Source organism: Lepisosteus platostomus, chromosome 19 (genome assembly GCF_059453375.1).
Source record: "Lepisosteus platostomus isolate fLepPlt1 chromosome 19, fLepPlt1.hap1, whole genome shotgun sequence".
Lineage (NCBI taxonomy): Eukaryota > Metazoa > Chordata > Actinopteri > Semionotiformes > Lepisosteidae > Lepisosteus > Lepisosteus platostomus.
In genome coordinates this window covers 3,146,027-3,173,326 of record NC_142629.1, presented here as the reverse complement: position 1 = coordinate 3,173,326, position 27,300 = coordinate 3,146,027, and the positions used below count along the sequence as shown (strand labels likewise).

The window sequence follows — 27,300 nt, the reverse complement described above, 5'->3', positions numbered from 1 at the left end:
AAACAAATGGTTCCTTGTCTGGACAGACTGACGGCTGAGCTAAAGGTACAGTATTAAAAAGTGATACATCCAACTGGCTTGCGTCTCAGAACACTCACAGACAACCCACGCACTGACTGAGCCCAGCCTGCACACTTGGGTAGAAAAAAAAAAACCTCCACCATTTGTAGCTGAGGCAGATTGTGCAGAAGTGTTCATGATAACCAAGCATTAAACACTAAGACCCTCCACCTCCCAACACACACACGGTCTCCTAATTGTGTTGAAAATGCACAGCTGCTCCTGACTTCAGAAAGCTATCTGTCAGACTAAAAGGCAAAGAAAACATAAAGAGCACTGAAATTGACATTTTGCTTTGATATATTTCTTTAATCTTGGTTGGATGGATTCTTCTTGGGGCAACTCATTTTTTAGATTTCCATGTTGAAACCCATTGTAACTCTACTGACTTAACATTATTTCCCCCTTTGTTGCGGCAATCGATAAGAAACATGGATTTTAGACACAGTCTGCACAAGGTTATTGAGCCTGATCTCTTTTTGTCAGGTGCTCTTGGAAGATAAGACATGGGCTGCAATCAAAAGGCTTTGTCTTAAATTGTTAGTGTGGACTTCGCATAACCTCCTGGTTAGCACAAATTATAAAGACTAACTTAAATGCAAAATGTGACATAAGTGGTTATGGCTGGATCCTGTACACTTCACCTCTCTGGAATGAAGTTATGGTTCAGCTGTTCATTCGGGTTAAATTATTAACCTTAATAACTAATAGACTATTACTGCGGTCCTTTCTGTAATCTACCAGAAAGATTGTTTTACCTGTGTGCTTTTTATCAATGTACTGGAGCTATGAGCATGTGTTCAACTAAGAACAGGCAGCATGCTGTTGACTTGGACTAAAACGTTCAGCTCGTGAAACACACAGCATGTGAAATGATTTGGATTAGAAGCATCTGTTCATCAAATTCACATGCACTTAAAAGGATGCATTCAACCCAAGCTTGTTTATTCTTCCCTGTTAATGTTGGTCAGGTGATGAAATAAATTGTAAATTGTGTTAATGTTTAGTTTTATTTGTATTCACTGAAGTGAACTACAGATATTCTGGTCTTCTTGGATGTAGAAGTTCTGGAATGTCCTTAATTAGCTTGACCTCAGAAAGCACTTTGTTTAGGCTGAGGAAGTAGGTTTTGGCTAAACATGCAATATAGATCCTCTTTAAATATTTGAGGCCACACTGACCTAATGGTTTAAGTATAGAAACTGCTGTTCTTCATTTATCTGTTGACATATAAAACTATGCCCACTTACCCACAGATTGTCATCACTGGCTTTTGAAGAATAAATCAGGACTCTACAGGACAAAGCTTCAAGAGCACGTAAACTCATTTATCACACCAGATAAAGTAAGAGTGCATGAAACAAGCATCACGTTTGCCACATGCACAGCTCCTCTCATGGGCTGTGGCTGGTCTCGTCTTTGTAGAGAGGCTGTCATTCATGTGAATCCCTGACAGCTTGTTCAAATTGGATCACTTGGCACGGGGGCTTGTCTGCAGGTATTGGATTTTCATGCAAGCAGTTTGCCAGACAGCATAATTGCAGCATATTAAGGAAGGCTGAAGTCTTAATGGCCTTTCTTAACTAATTTTTCAACCAAATGCCTGTTTCTCATGAGAAAACATCTTTTTTTTTTTCTGTTCTTTGGATATGTCTTTTCACCCTCACACCTTCTGTAGATAAATTCTTTGTAGATATGGGAGACATGCCCGATAAGATAGGGATCATCTGCTGGGTGCTGGATCTCATGCTCTTTCTGCTTGGTGGAAAGACGCATCAGCCGGCTCAGGGCCAGGAATCTATTGAAACAGGGACACTCCCGTGAGTTGATGGACACTGTGTGTAAGGCTAACACGGATCCTGTTATTGTTTTAACACGGACAGCTTGTTGCCGGGTCATGCCATAGTTCATCAGCTGAGCTATGGAAATAGTGAGTTTTGGTGCACTGTTTTATTTTATTGTTTGGTTTTCTTTCGTTGTCAAATATTTTTTTTAAAAAAGTGTTTAATGAAGTAAAAAGGCTTGTGATCCAATAGCAGTTGTCGTCATTTAAGAGACGGATATTTTTAAAACTACAAAAAATGCACTAAGAGATTGCATATTGTTTGAATTTTAGGGTGAAAGTGAAGGTTACAAGTTACATTTTAAATGCCTTACATAAACACAACTACAGTGGAATTAGTGTCATGGGTACGTTACATGTCTGTAACTCATAATTAATGAGAACTGTAAGAAGAGGTGATTATTAATCAGAAAATACACTTCTATATCTCCTGAGCAGTGCACCTCCTCCTTTCTCCGAGCAGCTCGTGGAATGCGGGGGGAAGTAGGAACTGATAGTCAATGTCTTTCAGTTCACTCACACCTCTGCTTTATACAAGGGCCTTAGGAGGCAACTGACAGATCCCACCTCTGTCTGCCTCAGGATTTCGGGATTACTCCATCAACATCAGCCTCACTTGCTGAACAGAAGAAAGCTGAGTTTGGCTTGGAACTGTAGTACATTTTTGTTGAAGGCCTGTATCAAATATATACATCAGTTCGTGGCACGCAGCCCTGGGATAATGTGAGATAAAAGACTGATGGCTTGTCAGGTTGGATCTCCTCCAGTTACCACCAGTGATGAACCACGTCCCTGGGAGAAAATTAAAAAATAAAAACGCCATCTTCCATTTTCAGAACCAGTTAGAGTGAAGCACACGGGTTTAAGTTAAAAAGAAGTTGGAAGCCGACAGGACAGGAAAATAAGATCAGTTAGAAAGGAAAGGAGGTGCTCACGCACTTGTGTGGGATTAGTGCACTTGGATACCCTTCAATCCGCTGTTTCAGTGTACCAGATCCGCAGAGTCAAGATAGGTGCCAAACTGACTACACCTGAAGCATTGGTGACAGCACTGAAAGAAGCGGAAACAAAGTGGAGGTGCATTTGAAATGGGGGAGGTGGTGTAAAAAGTTACCCAGCCGTGTTGATGAAGCTGACACCCCGGCTTCCTTCAAGAAAAGGCTGGGCGAGATCCCTGGCTCAGCGAGCTCCTTACTATAAAACATGATAGATGGGCCGAGTGGCCTCTTATCATCTGTAACTGTTCTTATTGGCCCCTTTGCCGGAGAGAGTTTAAGTGCCCTTGAGAGCTCTGATGAAAGATGTCCACACCAGTCGCACAGTGGCAGCCAATCAAGTCTCATCCACATAGTCCTGCTAACTCCTATAAATCTTTATATATACAGCTATGTGCTCTACAAAGGAGTGAGCACAGTTCCTCTTGCTGAAGCAATCGATCAGCATCATTTCTATCTGAAGAACTGAACTGCATGTGTTGCCTACCTGCTGCTGTGGCTTTTTAAAGGAGGAGAGATCGGCGGCTACACAGCACTTGGCACTGGAAAATGTCCCAACTCCTCAGCTGTTAATGCAGGGCTTAGAAATGAGATGAAGAATCGTATATGGGGAAACTGCGGCGTCTTTCCACTCTCGATTCTTTTTCTAAAGCCACAAAGGCTGCATGGTGTAAGTGGTGTAGGATGTCTGGGTGAAATTAAGTTCGGCAATGGGAGAGACTGAGTACTGTCAGGGCCGCAAACGTGTGAAGAGGCTCCGGTCGGAAACGAGCCTTGGTCACTAAGGGCGGGTGCCTGGTGAGTCTGAAAATAGACGTTTCTTCAATCTCGTGACTTCATTTTCAGATCGTTTCCCGTGTTGGGGGGATCTGATTTCACAGCACATTGCAATTCCTTGAAATCTCCTCGCGGGTTTGCCGGCATTATTCTGCAAGTGGTTCGCAAGCCAGGACTCCAAAGGCACACACCAGTTGGCCTGTCCTGTAACAACATGTAGCTCTTAAAAGAGCCTCATAAACCTGCGAGACCATGCGGTTACCACTGTAACGCTGGGAAAAAGCCCCCAACCTCTTGCTGAACTTGCTGAGTGACCTTTAGAGAAAACCGGGTGGGGTGTGTGAGTGGGGTCTATTTAAACCATTCCCACCCTTCTGTACCCCCAGCCCCCCAGCCCCCCCAAACCACTCGCGCATAAACACACACTGGAAACACGATGTCGTTTTTGTGTCCTTCCCAGTTGCTGGCATGAACTCGAGGAAATATAGGTCAGATACCAGATGTGCTTCCTACTAAACAAACAAACCACAAAGTTATATACTTGGCAGGGTCACAGAGAAGGGATATCCATGGAGTTTATAAAACATGATAGCACAGCACAGTAGACATGAAGTCACTCTTTTTGAGAATTAATTATTGGCAATTGTGCAGTAAATGAATAAGTTGGATTATCCTAACTGTTTTTTTTCTAATCAGTTTGAAGTGTTCTTGTTCTACGGCATATTTGTTAAATGTATTTATATCAAGAAAACTAAGCCCTTTTTCGTACTGTTCATTCCTAAACAGACCAATCCAATGAAGTGTGAGTGCAAATTGAATTTAAAAACCCACTTAGAAGCTGAATTATGCTCCTAGATCACTTAAGCCAACATCCTCACATTTCCTTGCATGAAATGTGTCTCTCTCATGCTGATGTAAACACAGACAGTGAATTAATAGAGCAGCTTTTCTGTGTAAGAATCATTTCTGTCCTTTCTACATTATTCACTGTGCAGGGCCCTTCTCTTACAGCTGCGTCTCCGATCCCAGTGCATTTCATAACCTTGTATCTTTCATACTGGTAGATTGATGAGTTACAGACAGATGTGCATGATTGTTTTTCTTGTTTTATATATGTTACTGAGTGCATTCCTGTCTGTGACTCACACTACAAATTAATGTTCAGCGTAAACATGGGCAGGCCTCAACAGTCGAAGAAATCAAAGTAGAGATGAGACAACTGAGGAGACAAACACAAAATACTCATCCAAACTTGCAATTAAGAACACAGAAAAATGTGCTTGTTAGTTTGAGGAAATTGCATCTTAAAAGGGTAGTAAACCCACAAGAAAATGTAAAGAATATTAGAAATAGCCACAGGTGCATTATCTATTAAATCGTGCAGAAACAAATCCAAATTTATGTAATTTGTTTTTATTCTTCTATATTCTTCTTTATTTAACAACCATAATCTGTTTCAAAAGAGCTTTTTTTGTTCCCAAAATGGAGTAAAATAATACAGTTCTTTACTCTGATGGCATATCAGTCTTCTTATACTGTATGTCTTCTTTGAAAACACAAGTATTACCTGTGAAATCTGAGGTGAGCTTTTCATGATTGTTGTGGTCCTTAATTCTCACTTGGAAAATATGAAGCATTCAGATTTTCAGTACATTTGCCACACTTGGTAAGGATCTTGATCGTGGTGTGGGAATGAAACATGTGAGGCTGTAACCTGGCATTAAGCAGGAGGCTGGAGAGACATTGTATCACCTGCTAGCGACATCACCTGGAACAGGCACACAATAGCCTCTCCATGGCGACACCTTATTAGGCAGTTGTGCCATTATGAATCACAGTCAAGTATCACCAGGCAACAGTATTTGCTCAGGACTTGAGAGGAAAGCTGGCATAGACAAAGACAGGCAGACAAAGGGGCAAAGTAATATCTCCTGCATGGGAAGGCAAAATTCAGGCATTTTTACTGACTTTGTTTACTCCTGAGTGCCGTGAAGATGAGCACATCCTCCTTCACAACTTTTCTGGAAAATTATGCACAGAATGTAGGGAGTTCTACCACAGGACGGAAGGAAGGTAAGAGATAGGAAAGAGAGACGTTGTAGGAAAAGCTTTGGGAAAACAATTTTTTAGCCAAGTATAGCTACAAATATCTCCTTAACTGAAAGAATCATCAACCGTGATTTCCAAGAACCGTCACTTCTCTTTGCGCAGTGCTGTACAGTGATGAGAATACGTTCATGATATAACCACAAGGTGGCAGCAGTACAAAGTCGTTAAACTTTCAATTTGCAGGCTCAGGCAGAAAATCTTATAAATCAGAAAAATCTAATAAAAAGCTGAAACAGTAAATTAAATGTGTAATTGCACCATTCAGTGGCAGAATGTTTTATTAATTTATTCGGATGAGTGTTGGGGGAGTGGCAACAGACTTTCTACGCAGAGATTAACTTCTAACATAATTTTGTAGATTTTGCTATCAGAGGTATAGGGCAGCCTGTAAATAAAATATTGAGGCTATAGTAACAGCTCCTAAAAATTTCTTATTACATTTTAGCCAATGAGCGAAAGAACTGATGACATATCCCCTCTGTGTTACAATTACACAGTTATTATTACATTACGGAAAGGAACAACAGACAATTTCCCTTATTTGTGTGCCCCTATCAAGCGGTTCTCATTTTACATCTTTGGAGCGGTTGAAACAGGAATTTTAAAGAAATGGCTTTTGTTTTTAGTCTTTATTTAGTCCTGATGAAGAGAGTAGAATAAATATTTGGTCTCAGTTTCGCTCAAGATCCGTCTGTGTAAGTGGCTTCACATTTAATTACATCTCCATGGACTCATGGCTCAGGGGTCAGGCCTAGCTATGTATTTTTCCCTGCTGTAAGCCATCTGTAAATGAGTTAAGTTACCTGTGTCACCAATGGGGAATCCCTAAATACAGTGCTGCCTATTTTATCACACCAGCTCTTACGTTTCTTATACCTGAGCTTACTGACAGCTGCCACATTCTGATCCACCCTTACGCACAACATGAAAAAATATGAGCTTCAAATCGGAGAGCGGGGCTTCCATGCAGGAAAATCACAGGCTTCTCCACACTGCTGCATTGCATCGGCAGATCAGCAAATACAGATCAGACACACACAAAGGGATTTGATCAGAAAACAAACAGGGGTAAGGGAATAAATCCTTTTCACTTGAATTTCATCATGTAGAATGGGCCTGTTTCCATACATGGAAATATAGGCACTGGAGGTCTGTACACAGAAACGTAACTCGATTCTCTCTGCATGGGCTAACGACTTCAGTGTACACAGTCTGTCATGCTGAGAGGAATTTATTGGCAATAGCTTAAGCATGAGTAGGGCTTTGAGGCCTTTATCCAGCGAGGGAACAAGACTGCAGATGAGGCTAAAAAAAATACAAGAGGAGATCATAATGACATATTGTAGCTCAATCAGCTACTGCTTGGATCCCATTTATTTTTTCAAAATAATATTCAAAAGCCAGAAACCGTCACCAGGATGAGCAAACCAAAAATGGATGTCCAGAATCCTCTGGAAGGAAAGTGGACATATTTTTTCTATGTTCACAGATCCCTCCCCCAATCTCTGACTTTTGTTAGCAAGTCAGCACTTGTTATTCTCAGTGACTCTTCACAGAAAGTACATAGAATTTAACAGGCTCATGAAAAGTTTGTCACGTGCCTTGTGGGAGCTGACTTTGACTGTCTTTTACGATTTTGAGATCCTGTGATGCAACAGGAGAATCTTATAAAACAATTCTGGAGAAAACCTTTATAAATCATTCCATATATTATAGAATTCATTTAAATGCAATCAATTTCCAACAACAGTGAAGATATTAAAGCAAGAGTTATTCTAGGCTAAACTGATCCACAACGCATGCAATGTGGTTTGACTGATTGGAAACATGTTTAGATTATATTTGCTCTGTCCAGGTTTATTTAATCTAGGACTAATGCAATTAAATCAAATCCATTTTCTGAAATCTGAAACCAAAGCAGTATAGCTTGTCTCCAAAGGATTAGGGCCAAATTAGCCCTAAGTGTTATTGTGATGGAAAGGCAATGGTGATATCAATGCATAATGACACATGGCTTTCGTGTGTCACTATATTCATTTACAGAATTAGCCCTGTTTTCCATTCAAGTCCCCACGAGTGTGCCATTTTGCCTCTGTTAGAAGATTATCTCAGAGATTCAGGGCCAGATGCTGCATTTTTTCGGGAACTTGGAAACAGTTTTTTTGCTGGTCAGGATAATGAGAGGCAGGGGGCAGAGGAAAGTCTTTGGAAGGGAGGGGATGAGCAGAAAAGGTTTCCTTTCTGCCAGAAGGGCTGAGAGGTGTCCCAGCTTCCTGCAGAGATTCTCCCTGCTAGATTAACTCCACACGAATCAGCTGATCCATATTGAACAAGATTATCTGTGATGATTTTGTACTGGCCTGCTAATTTACTTGAAATCAAAGGGCTCGAATATTAAATACTGATCTTATTTTACCAAAGATTTAAAGTAACGTGTTTATGCTAAAACACAGATTTTTGTACTCTTAACCCTCACCAAGGTCGGTAGAACCTTATCTGTGCGAGGGGGGAGTCTTTGTAACTCCTTTTGGTACTTCTTTTCTGCGATAAAATTCTACAGCAAGACAAAAGTTTAAAAAATGTGAATGTTTTCCAAAACAAAGCAACACCTTTTAATACAATGGCCCATAAAGGTGTTTGTGCTTACTCTGTGCTCAAAGCTTACTTACAACATCTAACAATAAGGTAAAATTAAATTGAAACAATTTTAGGCCATTATCCTGGATTTGTCTTTTGAAGAAAAAGCATCGCACCGTACATACTTTGATGTCGTTTGATATAGCCCCCACAGGGAATCAAACGATCTGTTCAGAATTTTCGGTTTGTCTTTATTTCAAAATGAAGGAAGTGAACAATACACATCTCTCTTTCTGTTCTTGTGGAGATGAGGATCAGGGCTCTAGCTAGTGTTGTCAGGATAGCTCTCTTCAGTTTTGTTCTTTATATTATCCATCTCTGGATTGGATGCTTGTAATGGTGTGTTATGTGTATATATAATTGTGTATTAAATATGTTAAAGAGTCTTGTCAAGTTTTTTCAGGTGCTGACTCTTACACCCTTTGTGCTTGTCCTTTTACAAAACCTATCCCGCTTTGCGATCTCTGTTTCCGAGCAGCCAAAGAGCTTCTCTCGCGAACAGATGCTGGAGGGCGGTGGAGGGAGAGGTCTTGTCCCAGCAGCAGTGTCAGCGCTGAGTGAGCGTGGGGGGTTAATCGGTGCAGTGTGTGTCCTGCAGGCTGGCCCTTGTTTCCTCCCTGGACAAACAGCCACACACAGCTTGCCGTTTCCTGCTGCGGCTTTCCCTTTCTCTGGGTGGTGTATTCTTTTGTGAACCTGATAGTGAGACGGGGGGCCTGTGTGTGTGCGCTCACTGCTGGTCTTGCTGAAGCCACGGCTCTTTCTCCTTCGGCGCTGCGAGCGGCAAACACTCGGGGAGAGAGGCGACGGTAGGCCTTGTCTAGTGAGTGCTTCTCTCCAGGACCGCGGGGTGAGTTCGTCTATGTGATTGAGTGTTTCAGTTAGCGAGAGGAATCGCCGAATCCAGTGTTCTTGTGTTCTCCTGCTCATCCTCTGATGAGCAGGAGTGCTCCATCAGTTATTTATTACTGTCAGTCATCACAGTGATGAAGTAAACATGATGGTTTTACTATAAAGTCTTTTGACTTCCTTTTAAATCCTTTCTTTCTTTTTGGCTTCTTTTCGGTAGGAGTGTCAGTATTTGTTACTTTCCTGCCATCAGATTTTGGTCTTTATAGTTCATGGACAGTGTTGCTGCTATTTAGTAATGGGGACCTGGCCAGGAGCAAGTTAAAACAAGTTAGAAGCAAGGACTTACAGCCTAGGCCCTTTCTGATTCAGAGACTGCTGTTTGAAAACCACAACGATACTGCAAAAAAAAAAAAAGCACAGCCATTTAGAAGAGCCCAAAAGAAGACAAGGGCAGCTAGTGTATTAGCTGTTCGCATTGGGAGCTAATTGAGCAAGCAAGAGGGGATTTTGCAGGACAATCTGTTTCCCAGACTGCGGTGCCATAACAACTGCAGGGTGCTGTGTGCCCACCACTCGTCATTTGCTGTCCCGCGCACACTGCCAGGCCCTGCCGCCAGCTTCCCGTATGTGTGAAGACAGGGCACGGCTGGCATGTGGAAACTCGATAGAGGTGCTCCTGGAAAATCGTGCTTGACAGTGTTGGACTGGATTTCTTCTTGCTCCTCCTCTCTAGTTTCTTTCTGTTTTCAGAATCATATTGTCATTTCGGCTATCGGGGATTTAGATGGCTTCTGAGACGGTCAAGATTATTGCAGGGTGAAGGCCTCCTAAGAATGGGACTTCACCACGAATCAGCAAGCTGTCCAGGCAGACGCTTTGGTTGGTTGCAGGTGGCCCTTGGTAGAGATCAATCTTTGTACATCTTCGCTACTGGAGCAATGCTGTGCCTCCATGTGTCCTCCTGTGGTAATGAAGAGTACTTTGTAATGCAGATGTACAGGATGAGTAGTCAGGGACACAGTGCTGTGGATCAGTGGAGATAAGGAGGCCATTCAGACAGGGCTCTGAGATTGTGATGCTTCTGATGAGATTTAATAGGAACCAGCAGCCTGGGCTTGGGGAGATAAGCATCTCCATGAGAAAGGAAGACAACATGCAGTTTGAATATTCTCAAGCGTGTGAACTATCTCGCAGTAGCTCTTTAAGAGGCTCTTTATATTCCTTGTCCTTCTGAGCATGTGACATCTCCTCCTCTGCTTGCCTTCCTTGTAGTTGTACCGTAGCATTCTTGTATAAAGCAGAGATAATTGCTGGCAGAATAAACTATTCCAAATCAAACGCAGAGTGCGGAGCTGCTGAAGGCTTTGTGGTAATTGTGTGACCAGCCCTACTAGGTCTGAGGAATGGAACGCACAATAAATTTGAGTAACTCCTACAGAGCATCAGTGGGCGTTGTCCACATCGGTCTGTCCTGTAGGGCTCTGCACCTTTTTTCCGAGCCTCAGTCCATGCTAAAGCTCCCACAACAGAAAAGGAGCAGTCAGAAGATGGAAGCCATCCATCTGACATAGGTTTCCAATGAAATATACAGTGTTTTCCTGCAACTAAAATATTTATAAATCAGAAAAAAGTAAAAATAGCTTTCACAAGACTTTATCAGCACTGTTATTATGGTCTAGTTCCGCCTTTTGGATGGCTTCTTCTGGAGTCCATAGCAAAAACCACCTTTAAAAAGTGGTGCAAACAAATTCAAAGTCAGGGAGTCGCTTCTTGATAGACCCATAAGACCAGTGGATCTTATTGTCATTAGGATTGCACTCTGTACTGACACACCCCTTCACCATGGCCTCTTTACCCCTGTCCATGTTCTCAGCAGCTTGTTGCGTTGCTGGTAACAGATGTTCCTGTGTGGCTGTTTCCTTGTCACTGGGTCTGAACCAGCCCCCCTTTCTCACACACACACTCCCTCTGCTCTCTGTAAGAAATGCATTCATTCTGAAGCAGCGCAAACAGACCTGGAAACAACAAGGTCAGTCTCCCAGCACCCAGCGATCTCTCCTCACACATTTCTGAGGCCTGTTGTGACTGAGTCTTAAGCACCCATAATTGAATTAACCCCTTTGACGCCGCAGGGTATGCTGGTCGCCTCCAAGGCAAGACCCCACTCCGTATGTGGCTGTAGTCTATTAGGAAACCTGATACTTCCTGCATCTTATTTAAAGTTTCCTTGGCAGTGATGTGAATATGTTAATCACAGCTGTTCTGACATGTGTTTTCAATTAAAGGCAGAACGATAGTCCGGTTCAGTGGCATTTCAGTGGCCCCTGTGGCAGAACACACTCGCACCTTTGTGATTCAACATATAAATGTTTCTCATTTAATATAATTCTGGATCTCAGCTGTTTGAGCAGGGTCCTTGAGTGCTTTAGCTTTCCCAGGTGTCCTCTCAGTAATTTGTTGAGTAAAGAAATAGACTTGTGTGCTTTTTTTTGGATGATAGGACAGTAGAGAACAATTAACAAGAAGGAAAAACGCTTTCATCAGCAGCAATGACATTGGCAGCAAACGTATTTATCTTGTTTCCGTGACAACAGATAGCTTTCGGATTCTTAGATCTTTTGTTGGGGGAGTGAATACACTGAGCTTAGAATGATGTGAAATTTCTTCTTCAGGCTGAAGGCCGTGCGTCTCAATGTGGAATTGTCTTCTGCAGTATGGGCTGTCCCAGTTGATTGGGGACTGCAGGCTGGTGGGGAGAGAGCTGCCTTTAGTCTGTGTGTGAGTTTTTGTTGCATTATTTGTTGATACCTGAAACAATCCCTTTGTGGTCCAAATACAGAACATAAGGTCACGTTTTGATAATTGTACACAAATACCAGGATCAGCAAGATGTCTAACCGTTGTTAAATTGCTTGTTTCAAAAACAGACATCATAATGTAAAGACATTTTCCTTCTGAAACATTCAAGTAAGTCCCATTTGTATCCCCCGCTTTAAGAATAACATTATCTCCATCAGCACTTTCCTCTTGCGGTCACTGGTTCACAATAAAGCTTTCCATTAGCTGTAAAGGCATTTTTATAGAGCTGAACACTGGCTCACACAGGCTAGCACAGGGTCTTCATGAAGCTGTTAAAGGAAACTATACTGTGATTGTGTGTAAATACTCAATTTCATTTAAAACAGAAAACCCTGGAGATATTAATGAAATTGTACTTTCCCGGCAACTGTTAAGTACAAAATTAGAACCACATTTCAGATGATCTAGAAGATGCATACAGTACATCCTGGGTACTGACCTGGTGATGCTGACGCCAGTATATTGATGCCCGCACAAAAGAGGTGCCTGCAGAGGTCATCTTTTGAAACGCGGAAAGCCAGTACACTGATTTTTGAGCCCACGCTACAGTCGATTCCAGAAGACAAAGAGTTCTGAGTGAATGACAGGGGGTTTTATGCCCATGTGTGTATGTATTTCACAAAATAGGACATTCAGCAAACACTTGTAGAAGCTGCAAAGAAAAATCAGAAAGTTTTGAAGATCAAGAGTGGGTGACTCACCTGGCATATGATTTAATGGAGACAAATGAGTATTACATACAGATAGCAAAAACAAGTGACAGATATAAGGTAAGACTGAAAGGCCTATCTATGAAAAAATGTATTCTATATTGACAATATTATTATCCTAAATTAACACCATCATTTTCATCTTCTAGAAATTGTGGGGGGTCAAAATGGGCTAGCATAATTAGGAGATATTGTTAAAAACTATTTAAAATTACATCAATGAATGTTATGTAAAAAAATTACAATTCACTTGTAAGACCTCATATAGAATAGGTCACCAAAAATCTGGAATCAATTCAGAGAAGAGCAACCGGTTATATTCCTGGGCTCCAAAGAATGTCCTACTCTCACAGGCTAAAATAGCTGAACCTTTTAAGTGTTGAAAATACTCAAAGTCATTAACAAAGTCAACCCAATGGACTTTTTCATCGCCAACTGTGAAACACAAAAAAACACTAGTGGAAACTGATGGGAAGTACATTTCAAACTCAGAACAGGAGAAACATTTTGCTCAAAGAGTTGTGGGGGTCTAGAACAAGCTATGCAGTCTTCAGCCTTCAGCTTCTCATTTCTTTCAAGAACTTGTTGGATGAGATCTTCCACCCAATCAGCTACTACCAGCTAAACAAATTAGAAGGACAGGATGGCTTCATTTTGTTTGTAACTAACCTTACGTTCTTATGTTGTGACATGTTTCTACATGTACGTGCTAATATCACTGATCTTGAACAGATAGTTGAAGTACCAGTGAGTCAGGGGCTGGAGGTCTCAGCATGGTGACACAGGGGTGATTCCTGGGAAGAGAGCTGAGTGGGCTCAGAGGGAGCTGAATGGCTTCTGCCCTAAACAACCTTGAGGGCTACAGTAAATAATTTAATGAGTTATTAGCTTAATTAGCTAGAGCCCTGCATCCCATAGAAAGAATGCATCCAGTGTAGTTGAAATTAATCCTCTGGACTCCAATTCAGTATCAGTAGACAACGTACCTTCCTGCTCCTGATGCGTCACTGAGAAAGGTCTGGTCTTTCACTTTTGTCCTCGACTGGAGTGGACTTTCCTGGTAGTTACCTCCCGCTCTTTGTCTTATTCCTCTCTCCTGATTTCCCTGACTTTCTTGTTTTATTCCGGTAGGTCCACAAAGTGCATGTCACACAGGTGACTTCCAGGTCAGCATATCCCAAAGCACAGAGAAATTTTGAGTTTCTCTTTCTTGCTTTGAAAGGAAGGATAATAATTTCCCTTTCCTTGTCTGAAAATCATCTAATACTATAAATCATTGCAAACTTATCATAGAACAGAAGCTACTTTGTAGCCCAGTCAAGAGAACATCTGTAAGTTACGTAACTTCTTGTTTTACTGACACAAGCTAACACTACTCATGTTCTTGAAGATTGTATTGTGGAAGAGTAGGAATGTCAATGGAGCTTTGAGCTCTATCTGGGTTGAGCTATCAAAGGAGATTGTGATTCATCAGAGCACAATTGGAGATTTCTTCATTACTGCGGAGGCTTTTTAAATTAAAATAATCATAATATTCTTTTTTTTTAAATAAAGAATAACATGACAACAGAGTCATGCATTCACCCAGTACAGCCAGTCCTAACAGGCAATGAGTGAGATCAGACTGACTGTGGGATGAGAATGCAAAGAGTCAGGAATTCTCATGTCTCATCAGTCTTTTCTCTTGAAGAAGTCAAACGAGTCTCAGCCTTCTGCTTACGTCATCAGAACAGATGCTGGCACATTAACTCCCACAGGTGTCACAGTTAGAATATATCGGGCTCTAAGATGTTTCTTAATGACCGAACAGTTCAGTGGTTGTAATTGGCTGAGCAATATTCCGTACTCGTAAAGCAGAGAAAGGATTGGGTCTCTTGTAAAATATCAATAACTTGTGACTGCAGCTGTAATCACAGGAAACTGAAGGTTGGGAGACTCTTGAATTTTTATATCACATCCAGCGCAGAGGACTAATCCTTAAAGTGGGGAGGGCGATGGAGTTAACACTGGTGTTAACACTGGCTTTTTGGAAATGGGGGATTTGCATAAAAGTCTTTGACTTGAAGGTAGTGGCAGACTATAAACAGGAAGTGCAAACCCTGCAGGCGAGGAAACGCATCACCCTCGCACCAATGTCTGTGGTTAGTGCAAGTCACACCCCTTCAGTGTGAGCAGAGCTGGGGCACACATCCTTAACTCAGAGCACAGGCACTTCCAGGGTTCCTCTGCTGTCTCCTCCAGATCTAGGTAAGAAATGGGTATCTACACTCTTTTCTTCCACGTGTCATGCAGGCAGGGTTAGGTTTATTTTGTACATACCTATCACTCTGTAATGGGTAGGCAGCCTCAACTCAGCACTGTTTCCTTCGGTTGATATATCACACTAACGCAGACTAATGTTCAAACTGGAAGGCATGGGTTTCGGTAAAGTGTGTTACACGCATTTGTTTTTGGGCTACTTTTTTTTAAAAAGCGGTTCTTTCTGCACGAAAAAGCTTGTTTTCCACCTTTTTAATGCCTTCTCAGGTCTGAATGTCTAATCATAAATTTCCGTTTTCGATTAAAAAAAATAAATTCTCACTCTGCTCTACAACAAGTGACATTTCAGCATCATCTTAAGTTATTTGAGCTGCAGAGTCATACCTTGCCAAAGCAAGAAATAAAATAGTATATGTAACAGTCTCTGTACTTTATGGTACTGCATGGTACCTCACGATATAGAGGACCTGCATGATACCATCTGATTAAGGCAGGAGCTTCTCTTTTGCATCTTTGATTTCCCTGTTCTAGGTTAAGGGAAATACAAAGATCTATTTGGATTATTTGCTCTACATGCATCTGTATACAGCAACGGAGCTTAAACAGGAACTGGCTTGCTGACTTCTGCAGAAGTAAGAGGAGATTGTATGATAAGTGCAGCTCGTAAGCCCGAGTGCTTTGTGATACACACACAACACAGTGGCATGGCAGCTGGTGTTCCTGTCTCACGCCTCTTGGGTTCTTGACTTAATTCTTCACTGGGGCACCTATTGTGTGTGCATGCCCTGCAAGGCATTGACGTCCCATCCAAGGTTAAAATGGGACACCAATTCCTGGCCAGGAATGAGCAATGTTATGGTAATGAACGGACTGATAATGGTGCCCTGAGTTGTAAAGTTGATTATACCCTGTGAAATAAAACAGTGGAATAGTGAAATAGAATAGTGAAATAGACCCCCAAAAATATCACTTAAGTCTTTGCTCTGGCATTTATTAAATGCTCTCCCAAAGGGTTGGATTTCATTCATAAACGACCATTTGACTTTTGAAAATGGTTGCTAGAACCCACATGTGCCATTTTGAGAATTAAGAGAACTACGTTTTTAAAGCTCTTTTTGATGAAAAGTAGTTTTCATCCGGAATATGAAAATCTTGTACCATGAAATAATTGCAGAAAGTGGTCATCAGTGACCTGCAGCCTCAGAAGCAAGTCACGTGTAAAAACATCCAATCAGGTTGCCTGCTTGCACTGCCAAAGTGAAATTATGTCAACACCCGTTGATCAAAGCAGGACTTGTGACTAACAGTATTCTTCTTGAAGATGAATAGTGAGGTAGGAACATGCGAAAAGCTGCAAATGAGAGGAGGCCATTTAGGCCGTTTCAGTCGTTTTGCAGTCAGCAGCTGTCTGATCCAAGAATCTCACCCAGCCATTTCTTGAACAAGAGCAGGGTATCACCTTCAGCGACATGTCTGGGTAACGTGTTGCACAGTCCTGCAACCCGTTTTGTAAATAATAATAATTGCTTAGACTTATATAGGGCTTTTCTGGACACTCCACTCAAAGCAGGTAATGGGGACTCCCCTCCACCACTACCAGTGTGCAGCACCCAACTGGATTTGTGTAAAGACGTGCCTCCAGTTCTTGATTTTAAAAATATTTCCGGGAAAAAACGCTATTGGCTTACTTTGTCAGTTGTACAGAGCAGTCAATTCTTCTGCTTTTAAAGTTTTAATACAAGCCTTTTACAACAGCAACGGCTCATCACGAATTAATGTTCCAATACGCAGTGTTACGTTACACAACACCCACAACGACCGAAAGGAAGGGCAGCGCGTCTCTCGGTAGGGAATGAGATGACGACAGTACCACAGCAGTGATTCCTGGATCCGGGAACATTTTTCGGCACGTTTTGAGTTTTTGAACATTGAATTGACTTGTTAAAAGAACATTTTGCTTGAGGTGATGTTAGGAAGCCCTAGATGAGGAAGATTGCGTCACAGCCGTGGCCTTTGCCAGATGTATTTTGACATTTGTAACTTGTGATTATATACCAGGGCCTAACCCTCCTGCTTTCCAGTGAAGCAGCTTCTCCCTCAAGTTAATAAAGCCAACAGGAAGAAGCCACCGTGGAGCCCTGCCTATTTCCCAAACTGCGTTTTTATAGATTAGTTATTTGGTTAGTTTGTTCTTCAGCTGGGGTGCCTCTCACCTCTGGCTGCTTGCGGCTCCACTCATGTGTAAATTCGTCTGCTGAACAGGAGGAGGTGTGTGTGTGTGTGTGTGGGGGGGGGGGGGTGTGGGGAGGCTGGGTCAGAGTACTCTGGTTCAGTGGAAGCTCCTTGCCAATCTGCATGTGAATGACTGTGCGAGAGCCCGTGCTGTCCCCCCTCGCTTCCTCACTCGCTCACTCGCTCAGGCAGAGACAGGGACGCGGAGGGGAGAGAACACAGCCACTCGGCACGATCTATCAGCCAAGTCGCAGCTCCTCCTGGACAGCAGACTCCGGGGAGGGGAAGGAGGGAGAATAAATCCCAGAAACTTTCTAAACTTAGCGGCTCCGATCATCGGGTGGCAGGAGATTTGAGTTCCGGCTGGGCTGAGGGCGAAGACAGTTTGTGAATGAGAGAAGGTAGGAACCGGTTTGCTGTGCAGTTGAATGGAAGGTTTTCCAGAGCCTCTCTTTTGAACAATGGGTGTGAAATGGATTTCAGCTGCAGTGGTGAGGAGTTCATACAGGGGAAGATCTTAAGCTTTGCTTTTTAATGTTTTTTTTCTTCTTCTGGTTTACTCAGGTGCCTTTAGTTTGTTCAAAACTTTCCTTAGTGCCTATGCCAGCCTGTCTAGTTTCTTATATTCTTCCTAGGATGCACTAAAAACTAATGTGAACAATAGCTTTGTTTATAGTTAAAGTATCACTACGCATATTATGGTGTATTACAGGGCCTGTACTTCATATTGTCTGTTTTCATGTGCTTACTAAATGTGTTGAGCGCATGCACTCTGACAGCAAGGCAGAAGTGCCATCCTTCTTTCTTCTTTAGAGACGAGGCTTGAAAATGAGCTGTGTTTGTTTAAGAAAACAACTGTGTTCAATATTTTAAAACTGCAGGGTACAGTACTTTATGCAACAGTTTAAAACTCACAAAAGCACCCTTGTAGCACCCAAGGCAACCCCAAACAGGGCAGTGAGGAATTGGCGTGCACCCAGAACACACTTAATTAACTCATTCTGAAATGTTCACATGGGAATTGCTTTACTTAGTGTTCCTGGTTTTAATAACAAGCCTGATGGTGCTTTGCATGTAATTACAAGCCAAAAACCCATTTTTGCTTTAATGCAAGTCTTTAATTTGACACTTTCATAAATCCCAGTTTTGAGATTGCTACGAACTTGTTTGAATGAGGCATTGTTCGCTGAAAAAAGGAACAGTTTGTATCGTTAAATTGACATTAAGTTCTGCAAGCTGCAGTAAACAAAGGCATGAGCATTTCCACTTTCCAAAATGCATAGTCATTAAGACATGATAGAGCTGTTTGATTCATGTATCAATCAAATGCAACAGCAACTTAGCGGCTGATGAGAAACATAACTTAAGCAGTGAAATGAAGTTATGTACTAAAAACCGATTGTGTTTTACTAAAAAATCTAAAATATATACTGTACATAAAAGCCGATTATTATTGAAAGCCTGTAAGTCTGTTGGACTGTCAGCTGTGTGCAATATGGCCCTGAGCACTGGCTTCAACAGTGCCTGTCTTGTGCTTGTGTCAGCCTGGGATGTACAGTATATTATTTACGTAAGGACATAATGCCGGATGTGCATGGAAGCCAATGAGGTCATCCATGTGAAAACTCCACTAAGACCATTACAGTTGCATAAGAGGCTAAGGCACATCGACTCAGTGCATGCAGTGATGACACAGAAGAGAGTGCCATATTAAAGTGAATTCATGGGTCGTACTCCCGTGGTTTAAGTGTATGCTTGAGGAGAACTTGGTTACACAGAGCTCCTTTTTTAGAGTTTCTAAAGAGTGCATCTGAAGAATTCATTTCACACTTGCTTAAATAGCCATACCCAGGTAACGGAAAATCAAATGCATTTAGCAGATAAAACACTCAACAAACACTCATGAGAATCACTGCAACACACTAGCAAATGCAGAGATTCCATCTGAATGCACTAAAAAGAGAGAACAGTACGGAGTGGTCAGTGATATTGCCTTTTATCAGTCCCAGGCCTAATTTAATTAGCTTTTTGGCTAGAGGAAATTGATGAGTATATCAATCAGCAGAGAGTGGAACAGTATTGACTATGCTCAGTGAAGCCTTCTTCCAGAGATCCACTTAACTAATATTTGTGAAGAGGTGCTAGATGATAAATCACTTCTTTACTCCATTGGGCTTCAGGTATTTTTAGCTCTTCATTTAAACTGGGCATTCCCAGTTTTTTACAGCTGTTAATGTACTGCACAATACAACCATGCCCTTATTATTGCTTTATATTGCTATATGTTACTACTATGTACTGTATATACTCTATATAGTAATATATATTACTAAGTCATGCTTTCTGAATTGTGACACTGTGAAGTCAGCTTCTAATTGTATCTGTATCTGTCTTTTATTATCTTATGACACACAATACTTGCTGTGGACAACCTGTAGAAATATCCTGCATATTTTGTTTTTAATGGAGGAAGTCACTGAAGAATATGGTATGAAAGGACTAAAGTACATTTTCAATATTTGAATCCTTGACTAGCAGTCAGTGACCAAAAGTGGACATACTCTACCTACAAAGAAACTTGTGGTAAACTCTTTTGTTAGTTTAGTAGTACAGGCAGATGTCCAAATTCAGATCACTCAAAAGCAGCCTAGGACTCCCAGACCCCAAGCTAGAAAGATCCAGAGGAAATCAGTACATCTGGCAGCCCAATACCAACCCTTTTCAGCAACAACAACAAAGAACTGACTCCCCCCTAATGACGTCACCAACACCCAGATGCTGACCTGCAGGGGTTATGTGTTCTGTGTGTGATTAGCCCTTCAGACACCCATTATGCAAAACAGTAAGTGAGAATACAGCTTTAAGATGTACAGGGCATGAGAATAGAACAGTCAGGGAGCTGACATTAGGGAAATGAATATTCATTGGGTGATGTCTCTTTCCTAAACTCTTACTTTGTTTTAAAGGGAATTATTAACCCTTCAGTTACACTAGAAGATGATGGCTTTCTAAAGTCATTTAAGTTGACCATTCAATGATATGAAAGGGTCTAGGTGACTAAATATGAATACTCACAGCTCTACACCAGAAACTAAGCACACACTGTAGTGTGTCAATGAACAGTAACCTCCTCTTCGCAAATCTAAAGGAAGAGAAAGATAAACTATTACTTGTAATGACTTCTAAATCCCAATTTTAACTGGATTCTTCAATACAGCTTGATTGTGCACAATATGGCAGAGTGTTTTTTAAACACTGCACAAAGGGAATGTGTGAACCAACAGATATAAATTATTTTGAAAGGTCCCCTTTCAAATATGCTCAGGCCTGACTGAAGGGCAGTCATTCCGCCTCTTCAGTAAATCAGTGGTTCTCTTTCTAATCTGAATAAAATGTGATACAGTTTACTTCTCTTTTTCTTCGCAGTTCTACCCCCCCCCTCTTCCATTCCTCAACACGTGTTCTCTGTTTATTTTTCTCATGCCTCGGAAAAAGATCTTCATTTTCTGTCCCTGCGTCCCACAGTGTGTTTGCCCATCTCTTTCCTGGCTGCTAGTTAAGCATTTTAATTTCGTGCCTTCATATATCTTGATATATAACTCAACACAGGCACCTTCTTAGTTTTACCTTCAAATACGAGATCTGACGGCTGTGTCTGCACACCTGTGCAGTATGCATAGCTAATCTGCAAGAACATTTAATCTGTCCTTTCCACATTTAATGCCCTGCTATGTTCCTGAAACTATTAACTTTTGATACTGATGGCTTGCCTATATCCCCACAATATAATCATAGTTGGATAGTGGTATCTCCTTCATGAGCATGCCTTTATCGGTATTGGTCAAGCACAAAGTTTACACATGGTATGACGCCATCTTTATTTTACATCACTGCTGAGCACTGCCTCTGAGGTAAGCCAGGCGGTAACCTTTCATAAAGTCTGCTGCGAACGCTCCTTAAGTTGCAGATGGTGCATCTTTAAAAGCCCATGGCATGGCACGGCAGTAAAGTGAGAAACTACGGATGGAAATCCATTGCAAAGGAATTAATTTCTTCCAAAGCAGCTAAGCTAGGGGGAGGGGCTGCCAGTCAGTTTTCTGTACTTAAGAGAAAAACCCTACTGTAGCCTCACTGGCCTGTCTGTCTGACATTTTTGTTCTCTTCTGCCAACCCTTAATGGCTTATTTTCTGGGATTGGCTGTCGCTGGAGTGTCTGTGCTGCAGGCCTCCCTTCCCCCTCTCCCTGTCCTGACTGTTTGTCCCAGCCCCCCACCCCCCACCCCCCAGCGCAGCTCTGCTGGGGCCAGTTTTCACAGAAAAGGCCAGAAACTAGAAGGGCTTATTAGACATCCTGGCTGCCAGATAAGCAAAGCCTCTTAAATCTTAGCCCCGAAAAATGGCCAACTGTAGTTTTTAGCTGCACCGATCTTCTTGAAATTCGTGTTTTTTCATACTAGAAAGATTTCAGACACTTCTCTTGAAATTCAGTTCAAATGCACCAGCTTGCCTGAAGCGTCATTCAGAACTAAAAAGAAAAGGCACACACTTTCTTTATTTTCATGGTAATGTTACAGAGTTTGCATTCCAGCTGCTGTTATACAGAGTTTGTCTTAAAACAATCACTTCCCTGTATCTGAATTCAATGGGCTGTTATGCAGAATAGCCATTGCATTTCAGATACTGCTGTCCCAGTCTGGTCTGCGGTCTGTGCATGCCATTCCTGAAGGATGTATAACAGAGTGGTACAGTACTGCATTTCACAAAAGCAGGTTCATCCTGCGGTGGTATTTCGGGACGGATGATGTTGGTAACTTACCATCACATTTCACCCCAGCATTGACTAATAAACCAGCTGTTGTCTGTACTATTTTCATTTCCTCTCGCCTGTTACTTAAGAAGTTCTGTTAGAATGATTGCTGTAACCGTACTGCTAAAACCACTTCACTTTCAAAGATAAACAACACCACACTGAACCTCCAATAAGATCCGTCCCTTCGTCTCGGCCTCAACTGATCATCCAGCTGAGCCGGAAGGTTAATGGCTGCTGAAATTAAAATGGTCCTTCATTTCGATAGCAAGATAAAGCTAGCCGCAGTACTAATTGGAGTTCATAGATTTTTTTTTAATCGTTGGTGCGAGGGCCTGCATTGATCTCTCTTTCCTGACCCAAAAGGGCAGACAGGGTATCGGTCTTAAATTCAACACACAGTCATCGTCATGTTTTGAGTCCAGCCTGGAGTCCTTGTTCCTTGTTTTTCTTTCTATTCCTCTGCCTGACAGAATGCTGTGCTAGTTGAAATCCCTGTTTTCTCCTTGTAAAACCCGCTTCAGAAATCCTGCATCCCTAGTGAGAATGTGCAACCATGTCACTCGATCATTGAGAGTCCTACAGAAGAATGTAGCATGAAAAACGATTTAGAGTGCGACCAGCAGAAAGGCAATTCTGGCAAGGAGAGTGGGCTGGTTTTCTTCTTAAGACCCTTCTTTAAAAAAAAGGATCCGGGGCCGTGAATCTTTCATGCAGATAAAAATAGCACTTGTTTTAAAGGAAATCCTGCTCTGGGCTACATGATACCTGATTGCAAATGTCATATGGCAAGGGTTTGAAATGATCTTGGAAATTTGGTGTCTTTGAACCAAGGAGGCGAACTCAGAATCCGAAGCCTGATCTCTTACAATAGTGCGTGTGGAGGGCAGGACTCATAAGAACTTTTACCAACAGGAAGTTGACTGTTTCACCAGTAATTCTGCCTAGTTTTTGGCCAATGCTGTTCTTCCTGCTTTCTCCTCAAATGTCATTCTCCTGGTGGGGAGGGGGGGCTCTTATCATTTGACTCCAGGTTTTCTTTGAAAGCACAGACTTGGTCCCCCTGATCTGCATGTCTCTCCTCCTTCCTGAAGAAAGAGCTCTGATCCGTTGCGGGCATCTTGCTCCCAGACAGTAGAAGTGGGGGGATGAGGGGGGGGGTGGGTGGTTGTGGGGGGAAGCTGGTAGAGGTTTTCCGAGAAAGAAGTGGAGTGAACCTCACACAGCTTCCTTCAGGGGCAGCCCCATGGTGAGCAAGGGACCCAAACACAGCTGGATCCCCATGGCCCAGCTCCCCATGTGTCTTCCATTAAGACCACATTTACAGAGGCTTGAGGGGCTCTCAGCCCGCATGATCCTGGGCTAAAGCGTCTGGTTGATTTATGACTTCATTTTTAACGACCTATTAAAAAGGTTGGTGCTGCAGTCTCTTTCTGGAATTCCTAGTGCTAGATACCTTCTGAAATCCATTCCAGGTGGCACAGTCAGCTGCGGTTTTTGCATTTGTATCAATGAGGATGTGTCTTCTTGCTGAAATGTACCAAGGCCCCTCAAACACTTAACTTCAAGTTATGTTTGTGGTGAAGTATCTTTCAATTTATTGAAAATGAAATGGATTGTACGCGTCTTGTTTAGGAGCAGGACAGTTTTATAGTGCAGGGAGATGTACCTCTTGCAGAACACTGCTCTAGCTATCACAGCTAATTTTCGAAATTAGAAGATCATGTCATTTATTATACAGAGCCAGAGAATTTTGTGCAGATAGATTGCTGTAACGCAGCTCAACTGTGTTTGTTAATGCTGCCGTCCTCAGAATGTTCACATCGCCATTCATCTTCATGTAGCTTCAAATTGCCTCGTCACTGCACTGCTATAAAAAAAAAAACACACTAACAAAGTAGTCCCACTGAAGGGGGAATCTCCAGGAGACTGAGATATAAACACTCATGCATATAGTGCTGCTTATAATAATATTGATACATTAGAAATTCATGATATTTCAGTGGTCTGCTGCATCTTCCAAGATACAAGATACATTCAAGAAATGGGACATTTCTATAGAAACCTTTAGGCTATTTTAGTAAGGCATAATACAATTAAGCCACAGTTTATGTGATAGAAATACAGAGCCTTTGATAAGTTGCTTAAAAGGATTGTCAGGTCCAGTCAATCCTCTTTTAACCTGACAGCACTCCGGAGTTGTTCCTGCATTGCCTTTCTGAGCTACATTACTCATTCAGTGAGGTGGGACTGAATATTAACCCAGTAACAGCCACCTCTGACTCATGGCGGCCTGCAGCACATAGACAGATGCAATGCTATTCAGATATTCGGTGCTGTACTGGAGCTAACCTGTATTTCCCACGCTGCATGCCACTACAGCAGTGTTAATACATCTTTACTGGACAGTATTAAAGTAGCTAATTATATGCCCCAAGCACTATGGTAATTTCTGGCTACTAATTGAAATGCATTCAAATAAAGTCTTTCCATTTAATTTCTGGCAAAAGAAGCTTGAACTCACAAAATATTATCCTTCCCCTTTTAAAAGTGAACCATATAGGGAACTACGTTTGTTGTGCTAAATGATTTCAAACACACTGGAACGTTTAATGAATGCAGCTTTATTCAGTTATTCCTCTTCGAATCCTAAACCATCATCGCCACAGTGCTCCGTTCTTTGTCAGATGTTTGCCCAGCTTGGAAAATACATGCTGACCGAAAATGAAACATAAAACAAAAAAAGCCAGAGAATGAAATCCAGAAATCTAGTCAGGATGGCTGCCCAGCTTGTGAGAAGGAGGGGAAACTCTGCAGAAACTCTGCAGCTGAGCCTTTTCAGCGAGGAAGATGAGTCATTGCGCAGGTTTAGGAACTGGGTGGATATGCTTTTGTTCAACAACAGAACGTGGCCAAATTTAAAAATGGGAGAAATTCTCAACCTGGAGGGTATTCCACTGTAAGTTGTAACTTGAAATACAAGAATATGATACTTATTCCTCCTTGGCTGGCATGATAAACGTCAACAATCCTTGTTGTAGAAATGTGATTCCATCTTTTGAAGGCTGGGCGGTTTGTTAGTCTAAAGGAAGACTTGCACCACTCCCGGCCTGGCTTGCTCAGACAACAGAAATTACAGTTGCAGCTGCCTTTTCTAATAATTGCTTCATTTGTGTTTTGTAACTTCCCTAATTTAAAAATGAATGATATGTGACAAACACTGAACAAAGTACACATTTCTATATTTAACAGGAAATGTTAGAAACTTAAGGATAATAATTACATAGACCTCCTCCCTGTCAGATATCTGGCAATAGAATTAAATAGATAAAAAGTATTTTAGGGAAGAGTTTACGAGTAGTTCACACTTACTAGGACTATTCTTGTTTAATGAGAAAGAATGAGCTTCCTTCCAAGTCCTAATACATACTATTGCTTGTTCTCAGAGTAGTTCCAAATAAAACAAATGGAGTAGATTTCTTTTTCTAGGGCCAGCTCAACTTTCTTTCAGTTTTTTTTTGCCAATCTAGAAGCAGAAATATAACTGTATTTGCTATTGACATTTTTTTCCCCTCATTCTCATGTTCTCTTATTCTTTCGCCATTTGCTGAGCCTCTGCAAAAGTGAAGTTTGTAAAGAGTCCCAGTCCTGGCTCTGACAGCCTGCTGTTCTGTCTCCCCCCAGACGCGCTGCAAGGGCTGGAGCCGAGAGTCCAGATGGCAGACCAAGAGCCAGACCAGCTGCCTGAGCACCAGAACGAGCTGGCCCCGGAGGGACCCATCAGGGGCCGCGAGCTCTTCGGATATGTGGGCATCGAGGCCGTTCTGGACCAGATGAGACGCAAGGCCATGAAGACTGGCTTTGAGTTCAACATCATGGTCGTGGGTAAGTAGCGTGGAAGGCTTGGGCTTTCTCCACGGTCCTTATAAATAAGTCTGGCCCACTTCAGAGTCTAAAACTTTATATCAACTGGTGGACTATAATACGCCAAGTCCACAATTAGAAATACGCCCCCTCTCCACGTGTGCAGACTGTGTCTAAACAGCAGCCATGTCATACCTATCTGTCTGAAACTGTTATTAAATACAGCTCATTGCAACTGTCCCAATTCATGCCAATGAACAAAAGCATTCTGCTAACCTGTTTGTCACTAGTGGTACGGAAAAATTCACTTAAACATTTTTTGAGAGCCTTGTAAAGCTAGGGTAGTACCGAGCAGACTGTTTTGAGACTCTTTGCCGTTTTTGGACGTTTAGTAACTGCAGTCAAGGGCGTGTGTCTTATTAATCAGAAGTGCGACGCGAGAGTCGCCTGTGCAAGATTTGTGGACGGCGGCTGACTGCAAGGCTGTATTTAAAATGGCAGGTGGAAAGCTGTGGGCTCACGTGGAGGAAATGGCAACAGGTGAACAGGAAGGATGGAGGGAGTGGAGAGCACTTCACTCTGAGCCTCCTGCTCACAGGCTGAGTCTGAGGGGGGAGCCAGTCTGGCCTCACTCAGGCGGAACTCCGAGCTCTTCTGAAAATCCAGCAGCGTCGTCAGGGGTTTATAAGATATTCCTTGGTGTTAACACCTCTCCTTTAATCGTCAACTCCTGTGTGGATCGGAAGCTTGCAGTGAAGGGAAGGGTGGCTCATTAATTACTTTAATTAGTATGGATTCAACAGGCTGTATATTTTAAACAAACCGCTCAGTGTCTCCCTCCTTCACTCTGAGGAGGTTTTATGTAACTATAGAAACTGCTCCACAGGAGCTGGAGAGATGAAGCACAGCTTTTGACAAAGTTGTAGACGTCAGTTCTTACAAATTACTGTGCTGGAGATGTTTTATATCTGTTATTGTATTTTATCTGAGTGTACAATGCATACAGCCTTGTATGTATCTGAGGGATAGCACAACCAGCCTGACTTTATTTAAGACACCAGCGTTGTAGCCCGTATATCAAAATAATTAGAAGCTTAAATTCCTATAGGAGACAATAGGAGTTTAAGTGTCTTTTGAGTATAAGGCTCATATCTTCCTCAACATGTGCAGCTAATCATAAAGGTGAATTCAGTGAGATTACAGAGGCAGAACTGAGGTTTTCAGGTGTCTCTGGTGGTTATTACAGAGCTAGATAGAGAATAAGCAGAAAGGTTATCAAACATGGTTGGATTTAGA

General features: G+C 42.0%; 1 protein-coding gene across 2 annotated transcripts in view; it reads left to right on the top strand.

Annotated features, from left to right (window-relative positions):
* septin12 (septin 12) overlaps positions 1–27,300 on the top strand; it is a 92,997-nt gene that overhangs the window by 32,858 nt on the left and 32,839 nt on the right. For both annotated transcript variants that reach the window (XM_088613129.1, XM_088613127.1), the window contains exon 3: positions 25,825–26,025. In XM_088613129.1, coding sequence (XP_088469255.1) covers positions 25,825–26,025 — 201 coding nt within the window. The remainder of the gene's footprint in view (positions 1–25,824; positions 26,026–27,300) is intronic.